The sequence below is a fragment of the Pteronotus mesoamericanus genome, unplaced genomic scaffold, assembly GCF_021234165.1.
Source record: "Pteronotus mesoamericanus isolate MK-2021 breed Mesoamerican mustached bat unplaced genomic scaffold, CSHL_Meso_final contig_2, whole genome shotgun sequence".
NCBI classification, from domain to species: Eukaryota; Metazoa; Chordata; class Mammalia; order Chiroptera; family Mormoopidae; genus Pteronotus; species Pteronotus mesoamericanus.
Window position 1 is genome coordinate 24,571,641 of NW_026555084.1, and position 15,680 is coordinate 24,587,320.

The window sequence follows — 15,680 nt, forward strand, 5'->3', positions numbered from 1 at the left end:
AGCAGCCTATATGGCTGCTGGGAGCTTGAGAAAGGTAAGGAAGTTTTTTGCACAAAGTGGTGGTGACAGTAGCAGCCTGGCACAAGGTTGTTGGAGCATGAGTGAGGCGAAGAGGTCATCTAAGTTGGGGGTGGAGTGCTAGCACAGTGATAAATGTTGGAGCCTATGAGGAATGAGGGACATGCTTACTGGCCTGGCACTATATATTAGAGCTTGATTAGGGTGGGGAAGGAATCTCTGCACAAGGGTGGAACTGACCTGGCCTGGAGTATTGAAGCCCAGCAGGATGAGGAGGGCATCTACATGAGAGGGACTTATGGCAGCAATGACGGGCCAGCACAGTATGGAGTCTGAACAGGGTAAGGAAGATATCTTTGTGAAACGGTGGTGGGCAGGGCAGAGAATTGATTGCACACAGGCAGGACTGAGCTAATAATATTAGTAAATATAGTGAGAATAATGGGAGCCTAGTTTTTCACTGTCAGAAAGAGAAGTTATAAATATGGAAAAGAAAAAAAAAACTAGAATGACCTCTGTGGTATTGGATTGGAATTGGAGGTAGTGGTGTGAACCCATGGTTGATTGATAGATAGATAGATGTAGAAATAAATGAAGACATAAGAGCATGGATTATATACATGTAATGCACATGTATATATAACATACCATATGTATGTGTACATACATATATTTTCTATGTCTGGGAGCAACAACAAACAGCAATGAACACATCTAGTGCCCATAACTTGGTTTCTAAGTACCATCCTTCACTAAAAGGAACTATTTTCTATTCCTTAGAAAAATAGTTGATTCCAAGGCACGGAAAGGTCAAGATGAACTTGAAATATCTTTTTATGCCAGCAAGTAAAAAGGGCTCAATGAATACAGGGACATGTCAAAAGAACAGAGAAGTCAATTTGAATGAGTTCCCAGTGGCCAAATCTGGGATACTTAGAGTATCAAAAAAGGATAATAGCAAATTTTAACCCATTGAATAAAATAGGAATCCATGAGTCCATATTGATATAAACAAATGGACAAATAATTGGGGGAAAGAAAAAGGGGGAAAGAATGATTGAGTTAGAAAATTACCATTTCAAAAACATCATAGTAATACCTAACTCAGCCAAGAAGCATCAATGAATACTAAAAACCAGTGGATGAAAGGTTGTTGAGGAAAGAGATATTATATAGTCTCAAAATACCTCCTGACAAAATAGTAGTTACATCCCTGACCAGTGTGGATCAGTCAGTTGGGCATAGTTCTGCAAAACAAAACGTTGTCAGTTTGATTCCCAATCAGGGCACATACCTAAGTTGCAGGTTCAGTCCCTGGTCAGGGTGTGTGCAAGAGGCAACTGATCAATGTTTCTATCTCACATCAATGTTTCTGTCCATCTCTCTCTCCCTTTCTTCCCCTCTCTCTAAAACCAATAAGCATGTTCTTGGGTGAAGATAAAAATAAATAAATAAAATATTTTGATGTCTTATTAAATATCTTCTCTACTGAATTTTTTTCAACAAGGCTCACATAGATACCCCAGATTCTTTCCAGTTTATCTCTGTGTGTTGTACAAATATTATTCTTTTTTTGCGCAAAAGTATGGAGCTCAGAGAGCATCACTTAGGAGAACTGATAACAGTTCATCATATCTGCAAAGTGTGGAGTTGGTGGTGGGTCAGCTATCAAGGGAAACGACATTTAGCAACAACCTCAGCTGGATGGTGGTGCTGTTCACTGACATAGGGAATATATGATAATTCTCTTCTATGACCTTGACACTGATAACCAACAGCACAAATTAGCAAAGATGTCCCCAACTGTTAGGGACAACCATTTGTTTAGAAATTGCCTGAGGATGCTTCTTGACCTCAGAGTTCAATGAGAAATTGCCCTGAACTTGTGCCTGTAGGAGGCATTCCTCAGAAATGTGTAGAGAAATGGAGAGTGTGGCCTCTGTCATATCTACTTTCAAATAATTTAGCAAAAAGGATGCCTTACAGTAGACACATGCAATAGTATTATTGAAATATTAATTTGCCTTTTGTTCCCACTGTTTCCTGCTCTATTCCAAGAGTGCTTTTCTGCTGTTTTTCTTTGAGCTTTTGTTCAGTCAAGCCAAAGCAAAAGTGCAACTGCCTTTTGCGTTTTAAAGCCCAAACTCATTGAAGGGCTTATGCTAGGTGGTCCCAGAGGAGAGAGGAAAGAAAAAGAGCCCAGGAGGGAGAGTCCATTAAAGATACCTCAAAGAATCATTCATTTGGAGAGGGAGGGGGGTTCCATGGAGTTAGCAGAGACCAGAATCCAGCCCCTCTGTGCTGTTCCCTTGTAACCCTCTGGAGATATGGCCTGTTCCCAGGCTTTGTGGAATGGCTTTGTGGCATAGTAGGAACCTGAAACTTTGGTGTTGGGGTTCCTAACCATGTTAAGGAGCCCCAGTTCGAGTTAGGAGGCAAGTTTCAGGAAGCAGCAGAGCTACCTTCCTCCAAGGGACTAGGCTGTCTTAAGACAAAGAGCCTATCAGCAGTGACAAATCTGGACCAAAGATCTGGACCATGTAAAACCTGAAGTCTTTGCCCTAGGGATGGGACTTGAGCCTAGTATTGAGTTAGGTTAAATTTTCTTCAGCCCAACAAGCGGGGGTTTAAGATGAGATTTAATTTGATAATAGAAAAAGAATATGACATTTCGTTCACCTATAATTATAAAGTAACTTTCATACTCACCATCTACATTTATGGCTCTCAAGATCTGGAAGAAATTACTTATACATGAAAAAACATTTTCAGAAAAATTCAGCATAAGTCTTTAATTGCACTTTTTCTGTGAGAGAATTGAGATATTTCCGTGTGATATATGCCTCCAGAAATTAATACTAGATGAACTCAGGATGCTTCAACAAGCTTGGGTTTTTTATTCTCTAACCCAGAAGCTGAAGTGGTGGAAAGGAACACCTTAGTCTGATATTTTGTAGGTGCATATATCTTTCTGTCTTGTCCCCTTTTGACCCAGTGCTCCCTGAGCTGGCTTGGGAGTGGGAGCAGATCTAGCATGAATACCAATTAATGCCAGTTTTCTTGAAGCTTTATCTTCTAGATGCAAAATATCATTCAAATACCCAAACCTCATATTTCTTATAACCTTAATTTGAGCCAGGAGAAATTGAACCCTGAGACTTCATTCATGGCAGGCTGTTAGTAGACTTTGGATAAATGATGACTAAAAGAATAGAATGATGATCCAACTCCTGCTTTAAAAATGTTTTTATTTTCTAAATAAGAAAGCCCATGCAGAAACTATATAAGCAAGTGTTGTAGGCTAAGCCATGTGTGAAATAGCCAGCTGACCATAGATTAGAAGTTGTGACTCTGTCACTATCTGTCTGTGTGCCCCTAGGCATATCATTTCAACTCTCTGGGCCACATATGTTACATGATGTTTTGGATTGGATGGCAAATAATGGGTCTGTACTCTGTTCTTAAGATTCTAGAATGTAGAATGCAAAAATTCTTTTAACAATATACAGGATGAGAAGGAGCCTTATCTACAGTAAATGCTTTGATATAATGGGACTCATTTTTGGTGGAACTTTTGAATATGTCAGTAAGATTTTAATGCCATGATTTTACAAAACCATGCTCAAAACTTTGTGATGAAACTTAGAGAATGTATATGTTTTGGCTGGATACAGTAGATAATCATATCAGAGCTTGGTGAAAAATAAGTCCTCCCAAAACAATGATGGGAATTAGCAAATTATTAGAATTTGAACTGAATTCTATACAATTTTAATCCTTGAAAGAAACTCCTTTGATACTGATGAATTAAAAATGCTTCATATGTTATGTCAGAAGCTGAAAAATAAATCACAATTAGAATTTTGAGCAGCAAAGTAAAATAGGTTTCAGGTAAATTAAGGTGCGCACATAGCAAATCCCAAACAAATCACTGCTATTTATACTGAGAGATTTCAGCCAGTGATTATCATATGAAATAGGTTTCTCAACAGCATGTGATTCTTGGTTTCATAGCTGCTAATTTCATCATTACACTGTTGTTCATATAAATCTTGGCTAATTACTTTTATATTTTTATCATTGTTCTGGTTTTAGTTGAAAAAAATTTGTAGTTTTCTTTCTCTAATATTAATGTGCTGAAATTATAATAAGTATCATTTAACTAAAAATGTTTAGATCCTGAATGATCCAGAAAAGCTCTATGGATAACCTGAACTCACTGAAAATTAAAACTAAAACCCCCTCTTGCAGCTTACTGAGTAGACAAACCTGTTCTTTGCTCTCCTCAGTGATACTTAGAAATGAGAAAAGACCAGATTCCTGAGGGTTAAAATGTATATGTTGGTATGAATGTTGCTTCACTCACAGGTCTGAGTATAGAACACTTCACAAATTAAATTTCGTTCTGAGTTGCCATTTTTTAGGTTGATGGCATTTGATCTCAGGCAATGCAAATTATTTTTCTTTACTGTTTGAAGTTAGGAAAAGAAGCTTTATAAATTGTTATCCATATTGCAAACAGGTATGACTAAAAACTTGATTTTCACATTGATTTGCTGAAGGAAATACTCAAAAAATTTGAAGGTCTTACTGGACTAAGTAAAAACAATGCACTAAAAATATAAACTTTTATACCCTGGCTGGCGTGTCCCAGTGGATTGAGTGTCGGCCTGTGAACCAAAGCATCACCAGTTCGATTCTCCATCAGGGCACATGCCTGGTTTGTAGGCCAGGTGCCCAGTAGGGGGCATGCGAGAGGCAACCACACATTGAAGTTTTTCTCCCTCCTTTCCCCTTTAAAAATAAATAAATGAAATCTTTTTAAAAATATAAACTTTTAGGGTAATGGAAATAAAAACTATAAAATTCAAAACCAAAAGTTAATTTGTGTAATTTTAAAGAATGTATTTCTGTGACCCTGTTATGGAATTCATAGGTAGAATCACTAAATCTGGTGTAATCTTGCCTAGAGAAATCCAGGAAAGATGTGTATAGGCACTTTTGCAGATATGAAAGGTTGAGGTCTCATAACTCTGAACATGCACACTGAAAACAGTTCTTTTCTAAGTAGATCTATTAATTTGCTAGGACTCTCATAAAAAAGTACCACAGACTGGTGACTTAAACAACAAAAATTAATTTTCTTGCAGTTCTCAAGAAAATTCAAGATCAAGGTGCCAGCATTGTTGGGTTCTTCTGACACTTCTGTTCTGGGCTCGCAAATGGCTACTCCCTTGCTGCCTCTTCACATTGTCATCCCTCTGTGCACATGTGGCCCTGGTGTCTCATTCTCTCTCTCTCTTTTTTCTTCTTCTTCTTTTTTTTAACATGGAGTTTATTTTTTTAATTTCTCAATCACAGTTTACATTCAATATTATTTTTTATTAGTCTCTTCCTCTTCTTATGAGGACACCAGTCCTATTGGATTAAGGCTCCACCCTCATGGCCTCATTTTAAGTCAGTCACCTCTTTACAGACCTTATCTTCAATTACAGTTACACTCATTAGTACGGGGGGCTAGGGATTCAACATATGAACTTGGGCATTAGGGGAAAACACAGTTCAGTCCATTACAGAACCTTAATTGCAAAAAGGCATTCTTGAATGTTACATAAAGTAGACTAAAAAAAAAAAAAAATCAAAGTTGCTTCTTTCTGCAAATATAGATGGCCATAGTTTTCCCTTTCTTCCTCAATTATTTTTTTCTTTCTCCAGTTCTCTCTCTCTTTCTTTTTCTAGGTATAACTTAGGAACATTAAAATACACCCATTTTAGTGTGAAATTATATGTCTTGTGTAACAACCACATTCAATAAGATTTTTGTAATCAAGGTTGCAGGAGGGATGGAACTAAAAGTTGTTTAAATTTCAGTTATATTTTTATTTATTTATTTATTTATTTATTTATTTTGGTGTGTGTTGGAAGGCTGGTACACCAATAAGCAAGGTAAAGCCAAGAAACAAATTCGGGCAATGACCTAAGAGGTAAAGTATATAAAAAGGAGTTTGTTTCCCTGAATGATGTGAGGGGTAGGGAACTGACTGCATCATTCTTGTTTATATAATACACTTTACTCACTGTATCCACCTTTACCAATCTAACATCCTATTATCTTACATTTATCTGGGCTTCCTGAATGTCTCATATATATGTAAGGCTTATACCAGACATATACCTTTATGAAGCTTTCTTCCTGAAGAAAAATTAAACCCATAATGGATCCCCAATTACATAATGTGGAGGATTATTTTTAAACAGTGTAAGAAAAAAACACTTACTTCAGAATTTATAGTTTAGATAGGACAATGTTATGGTTTTATTCTTTCCTTCCAAAATTCATCTTTTACTGTTTGTTTAACATTTTTTGGATGACTCTAAAACGTATTTCCTAAAGTCTACTCTCTCATCTGAGCTATATGGTCTTGGGCATCCCAGAAGACATTGTACCATGAATACCACGGTGTAACCTTAAACTTTTACAACTATGTTCATCATCTCCCCCACTCTCTCCAATAGTTTGCCTTAGACTTCCTAGTTCTACCATTGCTGCATTTTAAGGTCCCAGACTTCAATCACTGGATGCTTTTATTTCTCTCATCCTTTATCGTCGTTTAGTAATCCTGACATATCTGACTTGTATTTTTGTAACAATAGCTTTCTATTGTTTTTTTCAGTGACACTTAACATTGTCTAACATGTACATACTATTCTTATTTATTGTCTGCTTGTTCCCACTAGAATGTAAGCTCCATGATGGCAGGGATTTTGGATTATTGTTGACTGCCATATTCTCAGCACCTAGAATAATATTTGTGAGATAAACTGAGCACTTACAATATGCCAGGCAGGCACTGTGCTCTTTGTCTTCAAACCTTCTGTATACCTTTGGAATAATATTAAAATTCAATCTGAAATGCAAGATATTCATAATATCAAAGACACTCAACCAATCTTACCTGTCTTGTATTAAAACCTCCTCTTCCAAACTGGTCCATTCAGTGCCCCTTGAAGCTTATGTAGCTTTGTTTCCTCCAGCTTTTGCTCAGATAATCTCCTTATAGTAATCTTATTTAGCCTTTGACTCTGAAATTCAGTGCAACTTTCATCTCCTTCATAAATCATTCCTCTTTAATACTTACCACATGGTTTTGGGGCTCTTGGTCACATAATGTCTCATTCTATGTCCCACTCCATGTATTAGTTGGCACACAGAGGTTCAATAAATGGAAGTCTTTGTAATTTTTCTTGCATTCCCACCTGAATGAGTGTCTATAAAGCAGTTATCGGGGTGCATGATATTTGTATTGGGTTGGCCAAAACAAATGTTTAGTTTTTTTCCGTAAAATAAGACACATTTTTCATTTTCACCAATAACTTTTATTGATCTGGATATTTCGAGTATGTTGGCTATCTCCCATGTGGTAAAACATTGTTCTCAATGTCTCAATTTTACTGCTTTCAACTTCAGCTGGTTTACTTGACTGTGGAGTACCCTTCAGTGAGAAATCTCGAGCGCAGAACTTCACACACCACTTTGGACATGATCAAGCAGTCACAGCACCTCCATACACTGCACAAAACGTTTTGCATTTCAGTTGCATTTTTACCTTTCTTGAAATAATAAAGTATAATATGCTGAAAACATTGCTTATTTTCTTCCATCTTCAATACTAAAATGGCTACACAAAAATTCTTCAATTTTGATGTTTTTAAAAAAATGCATGCTGATATGAGAGCTGTCACAATACAATCTAACAAAATTGTTTCAAATGAAGTTAATGACAACTAAGTGCTACTAGAGCCACCTTAGGGAAAAAAAACAAGTGAATATTTTGGCCAATCCAATATATGATGTTTATGTGTTTCCCAGTCTGGTATTAAACACCCTTAAAAAGCTAATGTTTTGCCCTTCCGGGTGTTGCTTAGTTGGCTGGGCGTCAGCCCACAAACTGACAGGCTACAGTTCCATCCCGCGTCAGGGCTCATGCCTGGGTAGCAGGGATTCCTCTGATTGGGGCGCCCAGGAGAGGCAACTATGTTTTCCTCCCTTTCTTCCCCGTTCTAAAAATAAATCTTAAAAAAAAAAAAGTTAACGTTTTAATTGGGAAGAAAGCAATGTATAGATAAGATAAACTAAAACCTATAAAATATGTTCACTGAGGTAAAATGAAAATGTCTGCTGTCGGAGAGCACTACGGGAGATTAAGAGGGGCGTCGCATAAGGGCTTTACGAGTGACCCCGGTTGGAAAGTTTGAAGCGCTTTTGACACACTGCTGTCCTTCACGTCGCCTGGGGCTCGCTTTTGCGCAGGTCCACGTGCCGATGTTTTAGTTTAACTGCGGGTAGGTCCCACAGTAATTGGCTAACCGCCTTCTGCAACCAGGCCTCTACCCTCCATCATTGTGCCCACGGGAGGAGCGAGGATGCCAGGTGTAGCGACCTCGTCGGAAGGTGGCGGGTAAATCCAGGCCCCCAACCCCAACAGTCAAGTTTTAAAAAAACCCGCGCGTGGCGTCCCAGGCCGCATCCGTTGCGAACGGACCCCAGAGCGCCCCCGCTCAGCGCCCTTCCCAAACCCCCCAAGCCCAGGGCAGGGGGAGGTGAAGGGGTGACAAGCAGGGCTCCGGAAAAGGGGGCTTAGGGACCAGCGCTCCAAGGAGCGCGCCTGTCCCCCGGCTGCAGAAAACGGAAGTGATTGCGAGCGTATCGCGGTGATTGGCCGAATTTACATGCCTCTCAAGGGGCTGGCGCGAACGCCACTGCAGAGTTGGGCGAGGGGACGCGGCAAGGGGAGGGGTAAAATCACTGGGAACAGCCGCGTCGCTGGGGGAAAATGAATCGCGGAGGTATGCGGAGGGCAGGAGTAGTCCCTTGTTAGGACACAGTGGAAAGCTGGGGAGTGAAAGCAGGGCGGTAGAGGCGCGGCAGAGCAGAGGACGCTGAGGGCTTGAATAGACGGCGAAGGGCGGGGAGTCCGTGATCGAGAGCCGCGCTGCGGCGCGGTAGGCGGGACTAAGGAGAGCAAGGCGGGGATTGGCCGGCAGCCCTCGGCTGCGGTACGTCGGCGGTGACGCATGGCCCGGGGAGGGTGCGCGCGCGTTCAGCGGCCTCTTTGTGTGGTGCCTAGATAGGAGAGCGGAGGTGGTGGTGGCTGTGGCGGTAGTAACGGCCTTGGTTGTCTTCCAGTTTTCTCAGCTCGCCCTCTAGCCGGCACCTTTCCCCTTCCCTCCCCCTTCCTTTTTTCCTCCTTCCCTTCCCTTCCCTCCTTCCCTTCCCCGCCGGTGACCGGCGGTGGCGGCTCCAGCAACGGCTGGGCCCAAGCTGTGAAGAGGCTTTAGTCAACGATAACGGCGACGGCGAAACCTCGGAGCTCGCAGGGCGGGGGTAAGGCCCGGCCCTTGGAGATGGATAATTCCCAGTTGTGTAAGCTGTTCATAGGGGGCCTCAATGTGCAGACGAGTGAGTCGGGCCTGCGCGGCCACTTTGAGGCCTTTGGGACTCTGACGGACTGCGTGGTGGTGGTGAACCCTCAGACCAAGCGCTCCCGTTGCTTCGGCTTCGTGACCTACTCCAATGTGGAGGAGGCTGATGCCGCCATGGCCGCCTCGCCCCATGCAGTGGACGGCAACACAGTGGAGCTGAAGCGGGCGGTGTCCCGGGAGGATTCGGCGCGGCCCGGTGCCCACGCCAAGGTTAAGAAGCTCTTTGTTGGGGGCCTTAAAGGAGACGTGGCCGAGGGCGACCTGATCGAGCACTTCTCGCAGTTTGGCACCGTGGAAAAGGCCGAGATTATTGCCGACAAGCAGTCCGGCAAGAAGCGTGGCTTCGGCTTCGTGTATTTTCAGAATCACGACGCGGCAGACAAGGCCGCGGTGGTCAAGTTCCATCCCATCCAGGGCCATCGTGTGGAGGTGAAGAAGGCCGTCCCCAAGGAGGATATCCACTCCGGTGGGGGCGGGGGCGGCTCCCGGTCCTCCCGAGGCGGCCGGGGCGGCCGGGGTCGCGGCGGCGGTCGTGACCAGAACGGCCTCTCTAAGGGCGGCGGCGGCGGTTACAACAGCTACGGTGGTTACGGCGGCGGCGGCGGCGGCGGCTACAATGCCTACGGAGGAGGCGGAGGCGGTTCGTCTTATGGTGGAAGCGACTACGGTAACGGTTTCGGCGGCTTCGGCAGCTACAGCCAGCACCAGTCCTCCTATGGGCCTATGAAGAGCGGCGGCGGCGGCGGCGGCGGAGGAGGCAGCAGCTGGGGCGGTCGCAGTAACAGTGGACCTTACAGAGGTGGCTATGGCGGTGGGGGTGGTTATGGAGGCAGTTCCTTCTAAAAAAAAAAAAAATTTAAATACCTGGGAGTGGCTATAGGGGTAGCTCTTCAACCACCCAACTAGGGTCAGTTCCCAAGTCCCTTCCCCTCCCACCGCCTTCCCCATTTTGCCCTTGGGGGAGCTGCTTCTAAGGCTGCTTACTCTTGGGGGTGTTGCCCTATTTGCCTGCCACCTCTCTCGTCTCTCCCTCTGAAGATGGACTCTGCCCCACATACACATTTTTGTGTTACAGTTATTGATGGACTCTATTTTTTTATTATTACTTGGACTTTCGTCGTTTTTATACTAGCAGAATGTCTTGTTTTAATTTGTGTTTTTTGGGGGGAGGGAGTGAACTTGCTGATTCTGTAGCAAAACTTGGGTGGGAGTTGGGGTGGGGGGTTAGTTTACTTTGTTGTAAGGACTTGATACCTGGCTACAGCGTTTTCTATGAAATCTACTTGGATCCCATGCCTGAAATTTGGAAGCATATGTACAAAAATCATTTTTACGTTTTATTTTTAATAAACCATTGTGTTTGACCGTACATGTCTATAACATTTTTTTTTCTATGACACATTTCGTACCGTTTTAAGGCATATTAGTTGAAGTTTTTGTGTGTGTGTGTGTGTGTGTTAATTCTTAATTTTGATGTGTACTTAGGGGAACTTTTAAAAGGTCCTGTGGTTTTTTGTTTTTTGTTTCTTTTGTTGCCCTACTAGTGATGTGTTGAATTTTATCCCTTTACAGGCAAAACTTTTGAAATGGTGGATGTGGCTTTTTAAAAACCTTTAAAGTTTCTGTGCGTCCATCTCTTGTACTAAAGGATTTGCTTATCATCTTGACATGATCGGTTACTTCTTACTATGAAAATTTACTTCAAAGTATGTACTGTGCAGTTCTAAAGAAATATTTTGTGTAAAGCATGTGTTTCATTCATATAAACTATTTAAAAATTTTCACATGACCTAATTTTATCCCTCTTAATGGTTTGTCTGTAATGAATGGCTACAATAAGGGTTATATTTTACCCTCAAACTAAATGCATTTTTGTATTTTCACAGCAGGTTTAAACGTTTTTTCCTATAGATGCTGTTCTTACAGAAATCCTACCCCCAACGTTTGTAGCGCCATCTACTGGCGAAATGGCAGTATATGTGCAAAACAACTTGGTCAAAAACTTGTTTGGAACAATTGCATCAGATTTAGAAGTTTAGCCATCAAAAAATCTGTTCAGACTTTGAATACTCGTTTACTTTAGGTGGGCTTTACAGGAATGTAGTTAACAGTCCATATCACAATTGCCCTTTTTATATGAGATTTGAAAATGTAAACTGCTAGGCATAGCTTGGACAATGGCCCCAAATTGCTATGACAACTAATGAACCAGCTACATGTACTGGTATCTTAGGTGCAAATTGTAAACTGAAATATCTGTATTCTGCGTGGTTAACAAATGTGTATATGTAGCCCTTTAATGCAATAGATTTCAGTTGTTTATAAAAAACAAAACAAAGATATAGGAGAAAATTGCCTTCCTGGATAGAAATATAGAATAGCAACGTTTATGGATATCACAAATAAAGAATTCAGTTCTTTACATGATTGAGTGAGAGTATGTATAACCTGGTGGGTGGGTTCAGATTACCTATTAATCTAGAACATTTACTTTAATATTATAAAATAATTGGCTTGAATCTTTATAGTTGGAAGCTGTACTAAGAAGCTTTTAGAAGGGGAGATTCTTTGGCTTAAAGAATATTTCACATTGGTCCCCTTTCTCTTGTCACTATATGTTTTTAAAGGTCTAATTCTTGATAATTTTTTTTAATTGTCAAGGCTCTGCTTTTCAAGAGGAATGTTCAAGGTTGCTAAGCCAGATTAGGGCTGCTCAGTTGTCACTTTGACAAAGAATAGCTGATGCTTGGTACAAAAATCTAAATGTACTTCTATGGTAAATGGGATAGATGTTTTTGCACATTAAATAAACACAGTCAAATCTTTTGCTCCCAAAATGTTCTACAGTTCCCTTAAATTAGTTGCATTCACGTTTAGTGATACACTACAGCTTCTAGGATACAGAGAATGATAATGCTCACATTTTTTGTTGTAATTGTCACTGCTTGTCTTTTACTCAATTTTAATAGAAAGATCTATTTTTTCTGGGTCATTTGGAATAGACCACCTTTTGGAGGGTTTTCAAAGTGATAAGATTGTTGTCATTTTGAATTCCAACATAGTGACTTCTAAAAAGTTAATTATGTAAAACTTTGCTTGAAAAGTGACTTAGTGTTCTGTTCATTGTCACGTATCTACCTTTATAAATTTCTGTAATTTGGACTGGTATTTAGTGAAGTCAAAAGCATAATGGTTTACTTTTTCCAAAATCCTCTTGTTGATTTTTATGCAAGCATTTTTTGGCATGTGGGACTTTTTTTGTGGGGGCGGGCAAGCAGTTGTATGTTTTGATTTCTTTTCACCTGTGAGAACTATCTAAATGTTATTCAAATTTAATATAAGAATTCATGGAAGTAGGTGGTACAGAATCTAGTCAGTATTGGATACAATTTTTGAAGCATGCTTTAATTTGGAAGATTAGCAAAATAAAAGTGAACCTATTTTTTTGTCTCCCTATTGTGAAGAAGTCTCGCAATTACAGTACTTTTAAGTTCAATGGTAATTAGTTAAAAGTGGTTTAAAAGGTCCTTAAAAATTGATACTAATTTCAAATGTTAAACTTGCAAATGGTTATTATTCATAGTGGTGACTGTCAAATCAGAATGATAACATGGGTTGTTTGACCCTACAAGTTAGTGACCCAGAATATAAATTTCATATTTAGATCTACTTCACGATGAATATTTGTTTTTAGTAATGTTAAAGAACTGAGGGTACTTGAGAATTTGGTATTTATGATTATTTCCCTCAAGACCAGAAGTGACAGTGTTAGTTACTAGGTTTGTAGCCTTTTAACTGTGCTTGCTTTTCTCAAATTTGAGAATTTGCATTTAACATTAAATATTGTATGCCTGTATCTTTGCTGATTGAAAGTGGGTGTTTGGATGGTGGATTGATTTGAGCAGAACTGCTCTAGACAGTATGTGTGTGTGTGTGTCCCCAAAAGACAACATCTGCATTTAGGGTAGTAAGTCTCTTTCATTTTAACCAATTTACTGAGTCATTGAAGACTTTGGTCACTGGGAAAAATGCCTTCTCTTCCCTGTTTCAGACAGGCCTTTTTTTGTTTTATTCTGAAACAGGGCAATAAAGACTACCTCTAAACAAATGGGCAATGCTTTCTCTCAGTGTCTTTTTGCAGGTTAAAGTGCCTGTATCATGCTTTATGTTAAAAGTGAATATACATTCTAAGTATTTTTCCAATTAAAAAGTCCCTTGAAAGAGTAAAGCCAAAGAAACACCTGCTGTACGAGGTCTGTCCAGAAGGTATCCAGCCATGCAATATGAAAGAGACATTTATTGAAGAAGGTAAAAGATACAAGAAACATTGTATGTAGGACAATGATGCCTCAGTCCCCTTCAAAGGAGGCACCTTGGGACCTCACGCGGTTCTCCCAATTACCATCAGCTGCCCTGTTGTATTTTCCTGAATCTCATTGACAGCCTGAAATGTCTGTCTTCCCTTTCAAAGGTGATTTTAGTTTTGGGAAAAGTCAGAAGTCACAGGGCACCAAATCCGGGTTGTAGGGCAGCTGAGTCATCTGGGTGATTTGATGTTTTGCCCAAAAAACTACATGAGAGATGCATGTGGGTGCGTTGTCCTGACAAAGCCGTTAATCACCAGTTGCCCATAGCTGCCTGACCTGAATCATCTGAATAGTTTTTGCAGAGGAATGTTCAAGCTTAACACAAAATTTGATGCAGATTTGTTGCTCTACTCAGTCATTCTGTTTTTTGATCTCCCCTACCCGCTTCTAACTCAGTCATTTTGAAAGTGCTGGCCACACAGTACACATGCTCACTCAATGGCATCTACTGTCCCCACTGACTAGTACAGTGAAGTCATTCACATATATGCATTCCAGTCCACTCTCTTTGGCTGCCAGGTTACATTGATGTTGCACCAACCATTCTCATCATATTAACAATGGCTGGTCTTTTCCTGGACAGACCTCATCGTATATTAGAAAATAATAGTATTGCATAACATTTGGATTGTACTTTATCAGAAAATACTAATATTACCAAGAAATAGGAAATTCAAAAATCTTAATCTTTTTGGTGTATTTTAAAAAGTAACCTAGAGTTAAACAACTGCTTATAAACCAAACTAAAAAAGTAAAATTCCTATGTGAGCAAACCCCCCTTCTCAAGGATAATCTTTGTTAATGAGTATACAGCTAGATTTTTTTTTATATGCATTTAGGTTAATTAAAAAAAATAAGATTATATAGTTTTGTGGTTCAGGTGTATATTAACAATTCACGTATCAAGGCAGGTCAGTACTCAATCCATTGAGCCACACCAGCCAGGGCTTATATGCACTTAGGTTAATTTAAAAAGATTATATAGTTTTGTGGTTCATGTGTATATTAACATTTCATATATCAAGGCAAATAGACCTTCATTTTTTTTTTTAATCCTCACCCAAGGATTTATTGATTTTAGAGAGGGAGGAAGGAAGAGAGAAAAACATCAACGTGAGAGGGATACATTGATTAGTTGCCTCCTAATCGAACCTGCATGGGGATCGAACCTGCAACCTAGGTATGTGCTCTGACTGGGAGTCGAACCCACAACATTTTGGTGCATGGGATGATGCTCCAACCAACTGAGCCACCTAGCCAGGGCTACACCTTCATTCTTTTTAATGTCTCTATGTTTCATCATATGGCTGTACCATAACTTAAAACATTCCTCTCAATGTATATGAGTTTTCTTCTATCTATTGCTAGGAATAATGGAGTGATCATTATCCTTGCAGATATGTTTTTGCTTGTCAAATATACACTTAGTTGATGAGACAGCTACCTCAGAGTTAAATGTGCTAAATACTGCAGAAGTTTTTTGGTATCAAGTATTTTTCAGTTCTCAGTATACATACAGAGAAAGGTACATAGTGATGGCTTTAAAGCCTTAGGGTAAATTCAACTAAAACACTTTATACTGAAAATTGTCAAAGTTAGATTATACAAGGTAAAGACTTAATGGCCTGTGAGGACCATTATTGTATTTTGCCATGTTTAATATGCACTTCTTTTGCCCAAATTTTTGAGGGAAAGATAAGGATGAGCATTATACATGGGTATAATGATTACATACCATGCATATTGTAATAGGTATAATTCATGTATAATGTGCACAAAAATGTGGGTGTACATTTTATACAGCAAAATATG

General features: G+C 40.1%; 1 protein-coding gene across 1 annotated transcript; it reads left to right on the forward strand.

Annotated features, from left to right (window-relative positions):
• The first annotated feature begins 9,127 nt into the window (after positions 1 to 9,127).
• HNRNPA0 (heterogeneous nuclear ribonucleoprotein A0) lies at positions 9,128 to 12,337 on the forward strand. Its single transcript, XM_054568412.1, has one exon. It carries the CDS (start codon positions 9,424 to 9,426, stop codon positions 10,342 to 10,344), a length of 921 nt encoding a protein of 306 aa, XP_054424387.1. The 5' UTR covers positions 9,128 to 9,423; the 3' UTR covers positions 10,345 to 12,337.
• Positions 12,338 to 15,680: the final 3,343 nt, after the last annotated feature.

What these genes read in the sequence shown, in the direction of transcription:
- HNRNPA0 (XM_054568412.1), top strand. Translation starts at nt 9,424, where the DNA reads ATGGATAATTCCCAGTTGTGTAAGCTGTTCATAGGGGGCCTCAATGTG.